At 36.4% G+C, this 20,233-nt stretch overlaps 1 protein-coding gene across 1 annotated transcript in view; it reads right to left on the reverse strand.

Annotated features, from left to right (window-relative positions):
• Window positions 1–19,882, reverse strand: part of UNC79 (unc-79 homolog, NALCN channel complex subunit) — a 239,203-nt gene extending 219,321 nt beyond the window's left edge. The window contains 1 exon segment of the mRNA XM_044918006.1: window positions 19,756–19,882. Within this exon segment, the coding sequence (XP_044773941.1) occupies window positions 19,756–19,777 (22 nt within the window). The 5' untranslated portion in view covers window positions 19,778–19,882.
• Between the last annotated feature and the right edge of the window lie 351 nt (window positions 19,883–20,233).

A 20,233-nucleotide genomic window follows, 5' to 3' on the forward strand; every position in this document is an offset into this window, starting at 1 on the left:
GCATCTTTTCTCCTGGGAAAGACCCGGTTGTGCATGAGCACAGAGGGCCGTCAGTCAGTATGAAAGCTGAACGACTATATGTCGTTCAAGAGACCGACTGCTGAAAGATGTCATCACCAAGAGCCCCAGAGCCAATATACTGGTTTTTTGACCCAAAGCAGAATGCCTGAGGGACTGTAGCCCAGATTCTCTTTGTTCTTGAGTCAATAAAGTTCCTATTCTCTTCCACAGTCTCCTGAAACAGCTAAGGACACTCATTTTGCTCCCAAAGACATGTTCTTCCTCAACCTACTTCTAAGAGCTAGAGAGAGATCATGTTGATCTTAAGTAAAAAATACAGAGTAACCCACTCCCTCATCGTATTTTTGCCAAAAGTCCAGTACTTGGCACACACTGCCATATCCACCAAAAGCTCCAACTGTGGTGAGCCCTGCTTTCCTTGGACTCTCTCCTGACCTTGCTCAGTGATGTCCCCAGGAGGGGCTTTCAAGGATACCAAATTTACACTGTGTCCCAGACACTCTGTTTGGTTTATCTTCATGATATGAGAGAGGGTGCAGAGTTCTGCATATGATTTCAAATGAATAATACCTACCCATGTACCTACCATCCAGATTAAAAGGCAGTACATTCCCTGTATCTTACCTGATCCAGCTCTAATTTCATCCCCCTCACTCATCATAGAGGTCAATACTTTTCTAACTCTTCTGTTAGTCAGTCTCTTGGCTTTCGTTATAATTTTATCCCCTGAACATGTGTATAGTGTATATAAACACTGTATTATTTAATTTCAAAAAATTGAAGAGCAAACACAAACCCAGTGGTAAAAGGAAAGCACAATATTGCCACTGATTTGGACATTCCCATATTTACAGGTTTTGGTCGTCTCTTAATGGCAACAAGAAAAAAGAAAGAGTAAAGGGGCTCTTGAAACTTCATTTTGACACAGGCATAGAGAGTGGATGAACAGTCACAGCCTGGTTCTTAAAAGCAGCAATCATTTATTCAAGGAATGGATTTTAAATACCAGAAAATAGGATTTAAAAAAAAAAGTCAGTTGGGGCACCTGGGTGGCTCAGTTGGTTAAGTGTCCAGCTCTTGATTTCGGCTCCCAGTTGTAGGATCGAGCCCCACATCAGGCTCTGTGCTGGGTGTGTCATCTGCTTGAGATTCTCTCTTTCCCTTGGCCTCTGCCCCTCCCCCCACTTGTGTGCATGCTCTCTCTCTCTCTCTCTCAAAATAAATAAATAAAATCTTTTTAAAAAATCAGGTTAAGTATGCTAAAAGAGGAGGATTCTGGGAAAAGTGCAATGACAGTCCACTGTTTTTGAATCAACCTAAGTCTCTCCATTAAAAACAGGCAGATCAATGAGGATGACAAACCCACAGACTGGCTGACAATATCTACAACAAAATTAGGTGGCAAGGTGGCCGTGTGAACCAATTCTGACAGCTACATGCCCATATGGTATCAGCATCCATGCTGGAAGACCCCAAAGGAACCTCTGATGGTCCTCTGGACAAGAGAATTCCCAAATTGTCCACAGATACTCACTAGAAACTGTGGTGGCCCAATCTGAAAACCGAAGTCAAGGCAAGGAGGGTGTTCTTCAGGTAATAAGATCTGATGGTGATGATGGAGCAGAGTCTCAGCTCTAAAAACTAACAAGCTAAGGCTACCCTCAAGATAAAGCCCTGTGCTCAGAAGAAACTGCTGGGAATAGAATTCCAACTGAACAGTGTAAGGATATAAGATGCAGAAATGCAAAAGAAAAAGAAAGTCCAAATAAAAGTGGGGATGGGAACCAAGCAAAACAGTTTTCAGAAAGTACATGAGGATATTTTGTTATCACTTTGCAAAAGCAAAACAAAAGAAAAGAAGAGGAGCCCTAAATTTATCCTGACCCCTCCTCTCCCTCCTGAAATTATAGGAAAACTCACTTTGCTTAAAAAATGAGCAACAAAAAATCCCATATGAATTTATCATAGGAAAAGAGAATAAGGACCAGAGACATATGCACGAAGAGATGAAAACTGTAACCTAATATTTCAAAATAAGCTAAAGGAAATTGAACTGTGTTATTGAACACACTGAAATTAGGTGATTAGAGAAAAGAAAGATTTTGGAAAAGGTGAAAGATCTCTGGAGAGAACTAAAAATAAAAGAAAAGATTTTTTTATGTGTGTTTTTTTTTAAGATTTAGTTATTTATATTTAAGAGAGAGAGCGCGCGCACTATCTGGGGTAGGGGCAAAGGGAAAGAGAGGGAGAGAAGCAGACTCCCCGCTGAGCATGGAGTCCCATGAGGGGCTCAATCTCTGAACCCTGAGATCATGACCTGAGCTGAAATCAAGAGTTGGATGCTTAACCAACTGAGCCACCCAGGCACCCCCAAAAAGAGTTTTAAAATGAAGACTAAACCAGTAGAAACATAGGAATAAATAAGCACAATGGATAATGCATAAAAAATAAAACACGGAAAGGAGAGATTCTTAAAAATTAAAAAGAAATGAAGCAGCTTTGGGTTATGAGAAAATAAACCTCTACCAACAATCCCTCTTCCTCTCACAGAAAACAACTACAAAGCTTAGACATAATGAAAAAAAAAAAAAAGAAAACTGCCTGAAAGTACAGGAGAATGGACAAACTCAGACAGTCTGCTAGGGATTACCAGCTGCCAAGAAGAGAAGACAGGCAGCTAAACCAGTAAGTTCCCATCGCCATGGCTTTTTGCCTGGGGCTAAGTGCAGTCCATGCAGCATGCACAGTGGTGAAAGCAGACACAGAAAACCCACGATCTTTCTGACCTGGGGAACCAGAGAAGAAAAGAAATGCTGGTAAACCATGCATCGTGGTAAAGCAAGAAGGGGAGCCGCACCAGACAAAGAGCTGGACGGGGGACCTGCAAACTCTGAATATTCACCTCCCTGACGGACACCTGAAACACACAAATACAAAGCAGACTCAAGGCAGCCTACTCAAAGGCAAAAGACCCCAACAGAGTAAGAAGTTAAGCATATGCAACAGAGTCTGCAGTCCAAGCCCAGCCAAGAAAACGACCCACTAAAATAAAGAAAACACCATTCATCAGTGGGAAATGACAGAATCCAAAGTACCCACAACTGAACATTTATAATGTCCAGGATACAATCCAAAATTATCCAGTGTACGAAGAACCAAGAAAATGAAACACATTCTGAGAAGAAAATCAATCTAGCTTCATCATGAAATGAAACAGATGTTGGAACTAACAGGCAAGGTATATGCAACTGCTTTATAACTATTCTAGAAACAGTAAAACAAAACGTGCTTTCAGTGCATGAAACTCTCATCAGAGAAATAAGAAGTCTCAGCAGAAAAATAAAAATAATAAAAAAAAGAACAAGATGGAAATCCTAGAAATGAAAAATACAATTTCTGAAATAAAAAAATTCACTGGCTAGACTTCACAGCCAAATGGACATGACAAAGGAGAGTACGTGAACTTGAAAATAGACCATCAGACAGTCCTCAACGTTAAAGAACAGAGAAAATAAAAGAAAAATAAAAGACTATGGGGAAAAATGAACAGAGCCTCAGAGACCTACTAGATAATATTACACAATAAAATTACGGATGTGTAATTGGAAGGAGAGGACAGAAAGAATGCAGCAGAAAAAATACATGAAGAAATAACAGCCAAAGATTTCCCTTGCCAATAGAAACCCATATGATATTCAAACTGTTGAAAGCCAAAGATAAACAATGTATCTTGAAAGCAGCAAGAGAAAAACAATATATTACATATATAATACAGACTTGTTGGGATTGATGGCTAAATTCCCCTCTGAAACATGAAGGCCAGATGAAATATTATCCTTAAAGTACTTAAAGAAAAAAAAGTGTCAAATCAGAATTTTATATTCAGTAAAAATAATATTCAAGAATGAAGGCAAAATAAAGACATTTTCAGATGAAAGAAATCTAAGAAATTTGGTCACAAGCAAACTTGTACTACAGAAAAGGCTACAGGAAGTTTTGGGGCTGAAGAGAAATGATACCAAATAGAAGCCTGAATCTTCAGAAAACAATGAAGAGCATCAGACATAGCAAATCTGTGGTAAATACAAAAAAGTGTATTTTCTTTTTCTTCTTAATTTCTTTATTAACCAAAGAACTTTAAAAGTAAAATCATAACATTGCCTTGTGGGGTATATAACATATGTAGATGTATTACATATAATAACTATAAAATAATGATATGAGGCCCCTAAGGTTGCAAGATTTCTATATATTAAGTAATGTACGTAACTGTATGTTAACTGTGAAAAATTAAGGATGTACTTTTTTTTTAAGATTTTATCTTTAAGTAATCTCTACACACAACATGGGGCTTAAACTTACAACCTGGAGATCAAGAGTCATACGCTCCACCCACTGAGCTGGCCAGACACCCCCAGGATGTGCATTCTAATCGCTAGGACAACTTTTACTTAAAAATGTGAAAGACACAGGGCGCCTGGGTGGCTCAGTCGTTAAGCGTCTGCCTTCGGCTCAGGTCATGACCCCAGGGTCCTGGGATCGAGTCCCACATCAGGCTCCCTGCTTGGTGGGAAGCTTGCTTTTCCCTCTCCCACTCCCCCTGCTTGTGTTCCCTCTCTCGCTGTGTCTCTCTCTGTCAAATAAATAAATAAAATCTTTAAAAAAAATTTTTTTAAATCTTTATTAAAAAAAAAATGTGAAAGACAATACCTAAGAAGCGAATGGAAAATTTTTAAAGACTGGGAAAGGAATGGGAAATATATGCCACACAAACAGTAAACAAAAGTAGGCTGGAGTAGCATTATTAAGATCAGATAAATAGATTTCAAAACAAAATAATTAACAAGAATAAAGAAAACACTTCATAATGATAAAATAGAAGATTCAACAAGAACACATAACAATCATAAATAAGTACAAACCCAATTAACAGAGCTTCAAAATACATGAAGCAAAAATTGACAGATTTAAAGGGAAAAAATAGACGATTTCATAATCATAGTTAAAAACTGCAATATGCTTTTATCAGCAACTGACAAAAAAGAGACAAACAGCACGGGCAAAGATTTGAACACATCACTCAACAATTGCAGAATATTCATTCTTCTCAAGTACATATGGACTATTTACAGTATAGACCACATTTTGGACCATAAAACAAGTCTCAATTAATGCCAAAAGATAGAAATCATATAGATTATGTTCTCTGACAAAAATGGAATTAAGTTAGAACTCAAAAACAATAAATAAGATAACCAGGAAAAAGCCCAAATATTTGGAAATTAACACAATACTAAAGAAACTTGGGGGGTCAAAGAAAAATTACAATATAAATTAGAGAATATTTTGAACCAGCAATTATGAAAATACAACCTCTCATAATTTGTGGAATGCAGCTAAAGTAAGGTATACAAGGAAATCTGTGGCTTTACATGCCTATGTAGGAACAGCAGAAAGGTCTCAAATCAATAAGCTTTCACTCTAAGAAACTAGAAAAAGAGCAAATTAAATCCAAAGCAAACCAAAAGAAAGAAACTGTATAGATAAGTGCAGAAATCAATAAAATAGAAAATAGAAAAACATTAGAGAAAATAAAGCTGAATGATGGTTCTTTGAAAAGATCAATAAAACTGATAAACCTCTAATCACACAAGTCAAGAAAAAAAAACAGAGATATAAATTGCCAATATCAGAAATGAAAGACAGATATAAAAAAGGATAAAGGCATAAAAGGGATTGTTACAAATAACTTTATGCCAATAAACCGACCACTGGACAAATCTGACGAATGGACAAAATAGACATATTCCTTGAGAGACGCAAAGAACAAAACTATAAAGAAGAAATTAAAACAACAATTACAAAAAACTTGGACACCTGCAAATCAATTAAATTGAATTTAAAATTGAAACTTTCCCACAAAAAGAGGAAAGGAAAACACCTTTCAGGCCTAGTGGCTTCAGTCGTGGGTTTTGTGAAAAATTTAAGGAAAAATGAATATCAATTCTATACAAACTCTTTCAGAAAATACGGAAAAGGGGAACACTTCCCAACTCATTTTATGAGGACAATTTTAATCTGATTTCAAAACCAGATGAAAATACTACAAGAAAAGAAAACTATAGACCAGTATCTATAATGAACATAGATAGAAAAACCCTTAACAAAATATTAGCAAATGGAATACAACAACATTTTTTAAAGATATACATAATGACCAGATGAGATTTATTTCAGGAATGCAAGGTTGGTTTAATATTGTGAAAGGCTCAAAGCTTTCTACCTAAGACCAATAACAAAGCAAAGATGTCTACTCACATAACTTTCATTTACATTGTTCTGGAGGTCCTAACCAGTGCAATAAGGCAATAAGAATAAAAAGCATAATGGTGTGTGTTGAAAATCTTAAGTAACCCTCCCAAAAAAGTTACTAGCCTTGTAAGTAATGAGCATTGCAGCGGTGCAGAATATAAGATCAACATGGAAAAATTAGCTGTGTTTCTCTGTACTAACACCAAATAATTAGAAAATGAAACAACTCCACAAAAATACTGAGGAATAAATTTAATGAATAATGTGACAATTGCCAAGACATTACAAAGGGAAATTAAACAACACCTAAATAAGTGCACATACATATCATTCCAAGGATCAGAAAACCCAGTGTTGCTAAAATAGTAATCCTCCTCAAACTGATCTACAGGCCAAAATCCAAATAAGTTTCTTAAGAAAAAAATGACATGTTGGTTTTTAGAGTTATATGGAAAGAAAAGGACCTAAAATAACTAAAATACTTTGCAAAAATAAGAATAAAGTTAGAAGACTTACACTACTCAACTTCAAGCCTTGCTATAAACTTACAGTAATAAAGAGAGTATGCCGCTGGCATAAGGATAGACATATAAATGAATAAACAGAATGAAGTCTAGAAATAGAGCCAATCATATATGATTGGTTGATTTTCAACAAAGGTACCAACATAAGTCAATGGAGACAAGATAGTTTTTTACAACAAAGGTGCTAGAACTGGATATTGTATATGGAAATAATGAACCTCAAACCTTACCACTTTCCAAACATAAGGATTGACTCAAAATGTTCACAGACCTAAATGTTAGAAATTAAACTATTATATTTCTAGGAGAAAACCTTTGTGTCATTAGATGAGGCCAACATTTCTTAAACATGATACCAAAAGCACAAATGGTAAAAGAAAAAAAAACCTGATAAAATGGACTTCATGATTTGAAGGTTTCTCTTCTCAAAAGCCACAGTTAAGAACACACAAAGGTAAGGCATAAACTGGAAGCAAAATTTTTCAAGACAAAGAGCTTGTATATAGAATATATAAACAACTCCTACAACTCAATAAAAAGACCAAAAATCTAATAAAAGGTGACAAAAGGCTGAAAGAGAAGATATACAAATGGCCAAAAGCCCATAAAAAGATATTCAATATCACTAGTCCTCAGATAAATGCTAATTAAGACCACAGTAAGATACCACTACATTCACCGACTAAAACAACTGAAGTTAATACCAAATCAATACCAAGTGTTGGTGAGGATGTGGGACAACTGGAACTCCCGCCTACGTTACTGGTGGGAAAGCAAAACGTTACAGCCACTTTGAAAAACAATATGGCAATATCTTATAACATTAAATATTCATTTACCATACTGTCAAGAATTTCTACTCCTATATATTCACTCTAGAGAAATAAAAAAATATGCCCCCATGAATATAAGTATGCAAGTACTTTTAGCAGCATAATTTGTAATGGCCAAAACCTGAAAATAACCCAAATATTATATGCATACCATGGACTACCACAGAGCAATAAAAAGGAGCAAAATATTAACATATACAGGAATTAACCTCAAAAACATTATGCTAAATAAAAGAAGTCAAACAGAAGACTATGTTCTGAATTATTCCATTTATATACATTCTAGAAAACCCAGCACTACTGCAAGAGAAAGCAGATCAGTGTCTGCCTGGGACCAGGCATAGAGGAAGGGGAACAAAAGCAAAGGTACAGATAAATTGGTGCAGCCACTGTGGAGAACAGTACCGGAAATTCCTCAAGAATCAAAAATAGAAATATCATATGATCCAGTAATTCCACTACTGAGTATTTACCCAAAGAAAACAAAAACACTAATTCAAAAAGATATATTCACCCCTGTGTTTTTGCAGCATTATTTACAATAGCCAATATATGGAAGCAGCCCAAGTGTCCATCAACAGAAGAAAGGATAAAGAAGATATGGTATATATATGTAACGGAATATTACTCAGCCATATAAAAGGATGAGGTCCTGTCATCTGTGACATCATGGATGGACCTAGAGGGTATTATGGTAAATGAAATAAGTCAGACTGAGAAAGAAAAATACCATATGATTTCACTAATATATGGAATTTTTAAATCAAAACAAACGAATAAACAAAGAAAAAGCACAAATAGACCACTGATACAGAGAACAAACTGTTGGTTGTCAGAAGGGAGGGGAATGGGGGAGATGAGCAAAATGAGTGAAGGGAAGTAGGAGATATAGGCTTCCATTTATGGTATGAATAAGTCAGGGGAATAAAAGGTACAGCATGGGGAATATAGTCATTGGTACTGTAATAGCATTATATGGTGACAGATGGTAGTGAAACTTGTGGTGAGCACAGCATAACATATAAACTTGTGAAATCACTATGTTGTATACCTAAAACTAATGTAACATTGTGTGTCAACTAAAATTCAATTAAAAAAAAAAAGAGCAAAGGTACACAAGGAATCTTTTTAAGATAAGGGGACTGTTCTTTATCCTGGTTAGGGTGGTGGTTACACTATTGTATATACTTAGCAAAGTTCATTAAACTATGCCTTGAAAATGGGTGAATATTTTTATATATAATTATTTCCATGAAAAACAAAATAACATGTATTCCAATATGTAGGTACTTGGGCATGTTTACACTAGAAGACTATAATGACATAGTCAGATGCCTGTACTTACTTATAATGAATAAGTTTGAATTTATGAGAAATAAGATAATATTCAACTGAATAGTTTCAATTTTTTATTTATATTTGACGTTTCAAAATAAGGGTTAAATAAATATATTTCTATATACATGCAGAATCACCATGAATGGGCTGGTTCACTTATAGAGTAATGAAAGTGTACTGTATGGGTGACTCTTAAAAAACTCAAAAGAAATGAAGAAAGAGATTTTAAAAATATTCAACAGAAAGTGATCCATATAGAAGATAAGCAAAAAAAAAAAAAATACGATAGGGACCACAAAGAATGTCAAACAATAGAACAAAATAAATACTAAAACTATACCAGAACACTTTCCTAAAATTCAAAAAAAATCTTGAAATTACATATTGAAAAGATACACCACAATCATTTCAGCATGGCCAACACTGAATCATATTAAAGTTACACCTACTTTAAAGGAAAATAAAAAAACCTTGGGCAACCAGCCAAAAAGGCTAAGGCACTCATAAGGGAAAGAAAAAAGACTGTCACCAGACTTTTCAACAATTCTTAATGCCCACCTCCCCCGCAAAAAAACAGTGTAACAAATTTAAAATACTCAAGGTAGGGAAATATGAGTCAAGGATTTTATATCTAACCAAACTGATCTCTAAGTACAAAGCTGCAAACAAACTACTATAAACTTGCCAAACTTTGGGGTACATTGATTCTGTGAGCCCTTCATAAAGAATCTATTAGAAAAGGACATTCAGACAATTAAAAAGACTGAGAGTAACATAATAATCAGTGGTGGTCAGTAGATATAAATATACCTGTAGAACAAAGCTAAACTATGGTTATAAAGGAGAGAATACAGTAGATATAGTATAATTATCAACAGCTGGGGTGGGGATAAGGAATGCAAATGGATATGATTGTCTAATAGACATTAATTGGAAATAAAAGAATATTACTTTAGATCAGATCGTGGGGTAGAAGGAGTAAGGGAGAAGAAGAGGTTACCAGATAACTTCAGTGTTGTTTAATGTAGGTAACCAATAAGTACCCCCCACCAAAAAATGGACTAATGGTATATAAAGGTATTAGTAAAAAGTTAACCAATGAAACAAACAAGCAGATAAAACCCACTGCATGATGAAAAAGCATAGATACAAAAGACATAAAAATAAAACAATATGATAGAACTGAGGCCAAGCATATTAATAACATCAATAGATGTAAATGGGCTTAACTCACCTACTGAAAGAAAAGGATTTTCAGATTGGCTAATAAAGCAAAATCCAACACTATGCAGAACACAAGAGACACACCTAAAACAAAGAGATTCAAAAGAGTTAAAAATAAAAGGATGGAGGGCGCCTGGGTGGCTCAGTTGGTTAAGCGACTGCCTTCGGCTCAGGTCATGATCCTGGAGTCCCGGGATCGAGTCCCGCATCGGGCTCCCTGCTTGGCGGGGAGTCTGCTTCTCCCCCTGATCCTCCTCCCTCTCATGCTCTCTGTCTCTCATGCTCTCTGTCTCAAATAAATAAATAAAATCTTAAAAAATAAAATAAAATAAAAGGATGGAGAAAGATATATCAGGCAAACACAAATAAAAAGGAAACAGGGTTCATAATCTTGGTATCTGACAGGGTGGAATTGAGACCCAAGAGCATTAAAATATATAAAGAAGGACACTTTATAATGCTTAAACCTATAATTCACAATGAAGATATTACAGTTACTGATATTTATGTACCCAATAACACAGCAATAGCCTTCATTAACCAGCAACCTACAGGAGACACAAGGAGAAATAGACAAAAACACATTAATAATAGACTTTAACATACCTCTCACAATCCAAGATCAGGCAGACTAAAAATTAATAAAGGTACAGAAGACCTAAACAACATAAATAAGGTAGATCTTATAGATCCATATCAAACTCTGAATCCCAGAAATAGAGATTACAACTTCTTTTCAAGTACACATAGAACACTCACAAAAACTGATGAAATCTTAGGCCACAGAGAAAACCTCAGTATGTTCCAAAGAATAGAAATAATGCATATGTCATCCTCAGATTATAATGCAATAAAAACAGAAATCAATAACAAAATTAAAAAGAAAAAAAATTTCCTTCCACTTTTAAACAACTCTTCGATCAAAGGCAAAATACAAAATTAAACTGCAGAATTTCTTGACAATAATAACAAATGCCTAACATTATCAGAATCCGTAAGCTACAGCTAAAGGAAGCGTCAAAGAAAAATAGATTGCATAACATGCCTATATCAAAAATATTAAAATAAATAAACACCCAACTCAAAAAGCTGTCTAGGGAACACCAAAATAAAACAAAGAAATCAAGAAAAAGGAGAATTAATCATAAGTGGCAGAAATTAATTTAGAAACCAAAAAAAACCAGAATCAATACATAAATCCAAAAACTAGTTACTTAGAAAAAAAATCAACAATGGACAAACTGCTAACTCACTCAATCAAGAAAAAAGGAGGTGGGGGCGGGCGGGGGGTGAGAAAACATAAATACACAGCATTAAAAGCACAATATTAGCAATGACAAGAAAGTCAAAATAGAGAAAATGTTTAAGGTTCTAAAAGACTCTTGCATAATTCTATGTAAATAATTTGAAAACTTAAATCAAATGAATAATGTTTTAGAGAAATATAACTTACCAAAATTGACCCCAGTAGAAACAGACATTCTAAACAGAACAAGGGTCATAGAAGAAATATAGAAAGAAGTTAAAGAGTTCCACTACAAAAGAGTACCATGCCAGACAGTTTCACAGGGGAACTTGAGCAAACTTAAAGATCAAACAACCACAGTGTTACTTTAATCACTTCAGAGCATAAAAAGAAGGAAAACTTCCAAACTCATTTTCCATAGTGAATATAACATTGTTCTTGGGTCCTGACTAGAACTACACTCAACCCCTGCCCCCTACATAGATGGATGGATGGATGGATGGATGGATAGATAGATAGATAGATAGATAGATGATAGATAATTAAAAAAAAAAAACTGTGGACCAATCTAACTCATGAATATCAATGCAAAAATTATTAAATATGACAAAATCCAACTCAGCATATCAATAAAATTAAGAGAAATCATATGGTTTCCATAGATATAGAAAATTCAGCACCAGTCGGATTTTTTTTTTTAAGATTTTATTTATTTATTTGACACAGAGAGAGAGAGAGCATGAAGCAGAGGGAGAGGGAGAAACAGACTCCCCACTGAGCAGGGAGCCCGATGTGGGGCTCGATCCTAGGACCCTGAGATGATGACCTGAGCCGAAGGTAGCCACTTAACTGACTGAGCCACCCAGGCACCCCCACCAGTTGGATTTTTTTTAAAGACTCAATAACACAAAAATTGATGGATACTTCCTTAATATATTACCTCAGCCCCAAATAATATCTTACTTAATAGATTAAGTACTAGAGGCTCTCCTACTAAAATGAAAAACAAAGCAAGAATACTCACTTTGCCATATTTAACAAGGTGTTGGAGATATTCACCAATGCAATTAGAAAAGAGAAAGCAATCTGAGATGGAAGAATTGGATAAAAAGAAAGGATAAAATTATTTCCTATTTGCAGATTATATAATTATATATCTTGAAAACCCCCAAAATAAATGGTAAACCACTACAGAAAGAAAGTAATTTAGTAAAGTAAGGTTATAAAATTGGCATACAAAAGTCAGTAGCTTTCATGTAAAAAAATAAAAAGATGGAAGATAGACCCCAATTTTTTTTTTTTTTTTTAAAGATTTTATTTATTTATTTGACAGAGAGACAGCGAGAGCAGGAACACAAGCAGGGGGAGTGGGAGAGGGAGAAGCAGGCTTCCCTCCAAGCAGGGAGCCCGATGTGGGACTCGATCCCAGGACCCTGGGACCATGACCTGAGCCGAAGGCAGACGCCCAACGACTGAGCCACCCAGGCGCCCGATAGACCCCAATTATGATAGGAAAAAAAAAAAAGATAAAATACTAAACATAAGCTTAACAAAAAATTCTAAAAGTACGCCTGAAAAGGCATGAAAAGACTTGAACAAATGGAAATATACCATGTTCTTAGCTAGTAAGATTCAATATCCTAAAGATTTTAGTTCTCCCTAAGTAAGTTATTTTTTAATTTTTTAATTTTTTTATGGATATATATAACTTGAATATAAAATTAATTTGGAAGAATGAAAAGAATAACCAGAAAAACCTGGAAAATAAGAACAACGTTGAGTGGGGGAGGGGGATTTTAACAAGATTCTCTACAAAAATTTTAGCCTTCAGTAAGGAAAAAAAAAAAAAGCTAATGGTCACAATGAGCAAGTATTGGCTTTCTATGAATAAGTCATAACAAATTCACTTCAATTTCCTATTGTCTTTAGGGACCTAGACAGCATATCAAAGGAAAGCTGATAATAGAGTATCTACATCTCAGTACTTAAACGTCAGCTCCTCCAGAGCCTACTACAGAGCCTGACACATTGTAAACACCCAATAAATATTTGCTGAATAAGTGAATGGACAAGTTGATGAAATACAGATTGCTTGGTACCACAAAAGAAGAGAAAAACAAGACAGAAATATAACATATGAATTGAAAAAAGCTAAAAATTCTAAATAGAATGGTTTAGTTTTCCACTATAGAAAGCAAGCTTATTGATAAGGATACATTTGGCTTAATGTACTTCTTGGTGCAATAAACATTTCATTTCTAAGCCAATATATGTGCCCATTTACACACAGCTATCCATATCTTTTCAGAATATAAGCAGTAAATGTGAGTTTGTAACACAATACTACAAAATGAAAATCCCAACTTAAAGCCTACTTATTGGTTGAGTAATCAATACATAAAACTTGAACAGATGTAATATCAAAGGCTCCACATCAAATTACAGCATAAAGAGTCCCTCACTTCAAATGTATTGTTACTTTTTCATAAGAAAAATAGTTGGATGTGTGCCAAGATTATCTACAAATTAGGAATCATAATTATTATTCTGAATATAGTAACAGAAAATTTTAGCTGAGAAACAAAACACAATTAATGTTCAGAAAAAGGGTAACTTGTTATATAAATACTATAAAATTTGATTCAGCAAATGTTTTATATACTTTTAAAGTATATTTTTATTTACTCAATTTTTATTTACTCATAAATCCATTTGGAAAGCATGCATTCTATACAGTTTATGTTCATATTGTATTAATGCAGAATTTCACATTAACAAAAATGTGAAATCTTCAAATTAATGATATCCAAAAACTGGATATGTAATCCTTCTTTATAAAAGACATTTAATTCACCCTCTATCATTTTTACTTTCAAGAAACAGTCTTTTTGCATAGACACTGTGCACTAGATGATGGTGTTTGCACACTGGAGACACAGAGATGAACATAATACAGTCTAAACACAAAGTAAATGAGGACACCGGACAAGAAAACAAATTATTCAATACAGTGTGAGCACATGAGTGGAGCACACAAGGGAAGACTGGCAATCAGGCAGGGCTTCCAAGCTAAATATTGAATAAAAGAAAGGTAAAGAAGAGGGCATGGAGGAAAAGAAAGTATTTCAGGCAAAAAACACATTGTACATTGGAGGAACTAAGAAAAAAAAAAATCCAATGTAACTAGATCAAGGAGTTGGGCAGCAATTTAGTTGCATGGGCTAGAATCAACAAGGGTTAGTGATTTGTTGAATAGTAATAACAGTAGGAGAAGTTTAAGAAGACTCCCAATTTTTTGACTTGGGTGAATGGGTAGGTGGTGGTGCTATTCATTAAAATGAGTAATATATAAAGGAGTACAAGCTTGGGGCAGGAGACAATGAGTTTGGGTTTGAGATGCCTACAGGATACCTAGATAGAGATAGAGGCTTTGGTTCAAGAGACATGTTTAGACTAGAAAATTGTATTTGGGTGCCATCCACATAGAGGTGATAACTGATACCATGAAAGTGAATGAAATCAGGAATCTGTGCAATTTTAAAAAAGGGGGAGGTCAACTCATGAATGACTCCTGTTCATAAAGGGTAAGGAGAAGAAAGTGGCTGTATGGGGAAAAATCTGAGTAGGAACAGCCAGAAAAGAGAGAAGAAAGAGTTTAAATAAAAAATGTGGCAACTACTGTCAAATGATGCAGAGAAATCACATAAGAGCTAAAACCATGTGCTCTTTTTGCTACCACAAATATGGTTAATAGCCTACTCCAATTTTTGCATATATGAATAAAACTAGTTTTCCTATATAAGAAGTTAGCAATGTTGTTGTGCCAAGATTTCTAAATGACTGCAGGTTGCAGTGCTACTCAAAGTGCTTTTTTATTATGATATTAGTTATATAGTGATATTCTATATATAATAACACAATGTGCATAAACATTTTTTTTTAGAACTCCTTTTCGATTTCTCTAAACATGGCCCTTAAAGATGCATGGAAAAGAACCAAGTTCAACTTCAAATCATAGTGCTAATGATTTCTACTCTTAAAAGTGTTTGTTCTTGGGGCGCCTGGGTGGCTCAGTCGTTAAGCGTCTGCCTTCAGCTCAGGTCATGGTCCCAGGGTCCTGGGATGGAGCCCCACATTGGGCTCCCTGCTCGGCAGGAAGCCTGCTTCTCCCTCTGCCACTCCCCCTGCTTGTGTTCCCTCTCTCGCTGTGTCTCTGTCAAATAAATAAATAAAATCTTAAAAAAAAAAGTGGTTGTTCTTCATATAATCAAAAGGATTTTTAGCTACTGAGATAAAGATGTTGAATAGGATAAATGCATTAAAAATAGCATATATTCACATTTCTATACTTAGTTATTTTGAGCTAATTATACTCAACTTTGAGGTTAACTTCTAAATTTGACAAACATTTTGATGGATATATATAAGTGATTTGTGTTTATCAACTGCTACACTGTTATCATAATACAAAAGGTGATGGATAGGCTCGTCATGATTTAGAAATGTTCTGTTTGGGTGATTAGCCAATGCCTTGCTAGATATACCAGGTCAAGGAACTGCCATGCAGAAATTCCTTCGTACCTAAAATGGGTTAGGCTGATGGCTGTAGAGGAGACTCAGAGACAAGGAAAGGAGAATAAAAAATAGTCCAATGGCCCATGTCCCATTTAAGTAATATCATGGTTACTTTTTTTTTCTGCTACACTCTGGGGGGCTAGATCCAAATTTATAATTATCCTCATTTTAGCAGCAAGCACAAGATTTTATACTTGATAATGATGATAATAGCAGCTAACATTTATTAACTCCCCATTATGTGCCAGAATTCTGTGCAAAGCACTTTTCATGGATCGTCTCATTTAATCTTCACAGTTAGGACTATCCCCATTTTATAGATAATGCAGTCAAGGCTTAGAGAGGTTGAGTTAACTTGTCCAAGGTCACAGAAATTGCAAAAAGCAGAGCCAGCATTCATACCTAGGCAGCAGTCTGATTCTAGAACCCCAACTCTTAACTTCTGCTGTTATTAAAAGCAAGCTTCTTTTGAAAGAGCCCATCGAAAGTACTCCGGATTATTCAATTTTAACTCTTAGAAGACAGAGGAAGGGAGAGGAGGTGGACTCCTTAAAACCCCAAATAAAAGAATGACAAATTCTTATTCTTATCATTTCAGATTCTGTATCAGCTATAAAAACATTTTCACTACAGTGAACTTTGTAACATTTGGAGGAAAAAAGTTTTAGCTCTGTGCAATCGCCTAAGAAATTGCTAGGAAGCTGTCACCTTCTGTTATGATGTTCTGCACCTAACACAGGAAACAGATTGAATGTATAAAAACAGCTCCAAACTATATCTTAGCTAAAACTAGCCTCTCTTTCATCATTACTACTTATTGCATACAAGAAAATACCACTACATAAAAATAATGCATTTCACATATCTGTGATACTTGACATTTCAAAGGTAAATCACGTAATCTGTTTGGGTTGAAATGCAAGTGCTTCCTCTTGCTGGTTCAACCAAACTATGTCCACTTCCTGCACCAGTGAAACCTTTACCTACATCAAGAGGCCTCAGAAAGAAGTATAATAGAAATAATATTTTGACATTATATTAAACCTAATTCTCCCCCCTTGGTCCTTAGGGAAGTGGTATTGTGCATACTCCTGAATGCAGAGGATAAATGAAATTTCTAGTTCTCTCCTATTCTGGTGGTCTTCACATCCAGTAGCAGAAAAATCTCGTGGCCTTCCCTTCTCTTTCTCCTTCCTCCTAATCATATTCCTACCAAGTCCAAAGATAAAATATCCCAGATCTGCTACTTCTCTTTATTAAAAACCATTCACCCTTCATGAACATCAACCATGCATCTTTTCATGTCTTTGCTCTATTTTCAGTTATATAATGTGCACTAGAGTGACAATCCATTCATGTTAGTGCATGTAAGAGAGGAAAAAAAAGAAATTCTTAACTTCCCCTCACTCTTTAAATAAAGACACCTAAAAACACTCAAAGCATCCTTATCCTTCTCACAGCCTACTTCCATTTACCTCCTTTGCCCTCCACAACACTTAGGATTAAACAAAGACAGCTAGTATTATTATTCTTTATTTCATAGATGGACACTCTGAGGCACAAAAATATTAAGTTAATTGCCCAGTGTCACACAATTAATCAGAAAGGCATCCAAAACTCAAATCCACATGTTTTAGCTTCAAATCTGGTGTCCTTTCCATCATCTACAGAGGAAAAAAAAAAATCTGTTTTACAAACAATTCTAAAATAGCTTCTTCACTACACACTACCTGCACTACATAACCAAGTCCACTTGTAGATTTTATTCATCCTGGCAATAACTGCCCAGGAAAGAGCAAGACAAACCATCCAGTGCACCTCAAAATATAACAAGGAAGAGAAAACACAGAATAAATACAGTAATACTCACTGGTTTTAACCTGAAGTTACATAATACATAACTATAAAATTAAATGACAGGTGGTGGTTTTTTTTAACAACACACTATAATAAAACCTTCAAGGGTGTGATATCCTCAAGAGGGAAGTTCACACTGATTCCAACTATGTTACCGTTACTCAGAATATAATGCATTCAATTTTTCTGAAAGCTCTGTAGAAGCAAAATCTATCTTTGAGGTTTAGATTTAACTTTTGAAAAAGGCCCCAAAAAATCACAAAAGAACTTTCTTACTATTTAGAAGAGATAGAGTATTAAGAGGGAAATAACTATCATTTATTGAATACTTGCTATGGGCTAGGCTCACTACTCAATCTTTTGTGTGTATTCCCTCCTTTATAATCACAACAACCCCATCTGCACTATTACCCCAGGTTTACAGATGAGGAAATAAAGTTTAGAGAAGTCGATTATCTTGCTCAAGGTCAAACAGTAAATGGCAGAACTAGGATTCAAACTCAGGTGTTCCAGATTCCAAAAATAACATTGTAAGGAGGCACAAGCACTGGATGGTAGGTGGGCACAGACAATCTCTAATGAACCATCAATCTGGGAATTCTATGAGCCTTCAGTTCATTTCCTCTATCTGGTGAATAAGTGACACACACTGCTTATACATATCATATATAACATACTGCCCCAAATAATGAGACTACTGTTTTGGGTGTCTCACAAAATGGCTTTAAGAGCCATTCCAAAGAAGAATTACAAAGACTTTTAAGTAGTGACAGGACAGCATTATCAACATAACTATGTACGTCTTTGAAAGAAACAAGAGTCAATTAGATGAACAAGTTTTGGTATCTTTGTTAAAAATTCAAACTCACTGCTTAATAAAAACATCTTTTATTTACAAACATAAGTTTAACTTCCTGAATCCCTCAAGAACACTCAGGAAAAGGTTTCACATTAATCAACCTACCAAGTACATACCAACGGCCTACAAATGCGCACTACAATAAGAGAGGTTATAGGAAGCATATTAGAAACTTCCTCTGTCCACAAAGAGTTAGCAGGTTGTTTCCAACCAAACACACAGTCAATCATTCCTAGGACAACTAAAATCCTCCTGCTACATGTTATAGTTTGTGTGAGCTGCCCTACAAAGGAAACCTCTTTGGAAAAATAATTAGATCATTTTCCCAGAGCCCCTTTCACCTTCATGCAAAGCACCAACTCTTGCTTTAACCTAAGGTTGTGTTTAGTTTTTGCATTAGTGTAGGTATTCCGGAGTTGATTTTCCTCACACTGGTCCAGAATTCTGCCTGACTCCCGGCTCCCTCCCTCTTGCCCCTTTCTTGCCTCTCCAACCCTAAGTGGAAACTGCAGACTCAAACTCCCCTATGGCTCCAGCACCTAGAACTGGGCATGCTCAGAAGGCCAGGCAGCTTTGGTTGCACTGACAGTTCCCCGCCCCTGATTTGCCGCTGCCCCCCTTCCCCCACTCCAACAAGAGATACTGAAATGTTTATCTGAAAGATATGAGGCCTCTTTTTCCCGAGAATGACCCCATTTTAATTTCATTTCGCAGGGTCTTTCAGTCTTGCGAAACCCCACCACAATCTTCCGCATTATTTTTCAGCACCGGGGACAGCGCCGCGTTGCCATTAACGTCCACCCTCCCCCACCTTCTCTTCCGCCCCCCACCCCCCCACCCGCCCCAACCTCAGCCCCCACCCCCGCACCAGCACGATGTCAAGGTCTCCCGGCAGCCGCAAACGCCGCAACTGCAATAGCTCCCAGCCGGAGGCCGGGCCGGAACGCCGGGCCGGCTGCTACTTACACTGCTCCGCTTTGGTGGACATGGTGCTGTCCAGATGGAAAGGCTTTGCCCCAAAATCTGTGTCGTGTGAGCTCCCTCGCTCCGCCAGCGATGTTGCGAGGAAAAGAGCGCATACCCCCCACCCCCCCCCCCCCCGCTTTCCCCCCCCCTTAGGCCCGTGTCGCTACCATTCGGACAAAACGCACATCAAATTGCAGAATTCGGTCCCGGAAGGTTAGGAAATCGCCCCCGGAGAAATGGGTGGGATTTAATAGGCGGCCAAAGGCTTCCTGTCCGTCCCCTCCTGGAGCTGCCCGCGCTGATGTGGGCGGGGAGACCGAAAGGAGAGAGCAAGCTGCGGCTCCTGGTGAAATGGGAAAATGGGCTCGACCGGGGGAGGAGTATTTCCATTCATAAGGCGCTCGGAGGAGACGGGTGTTTCCCAGAGAAAAGCCTCTTAAAGTGCCGGAGTCCCCGACCATTTGGATCTCCCATTGGC

Source organism: Neomonachus schauinslandi, chromosome 9, assembly GCF_002201575.2.
Source record: "Neomonachus schauinslandi chromosome 9, ASM220157v2, whole genome shotgun sequence".
In the NCBI taxonomy this organism is placed as follows: domain Eukaryota; kingdom Metazoa; phylum Chordata; class Mammalia; order Carnivora; family Phocidae; genus Neomonachus; species Neomonachus schauinslandi.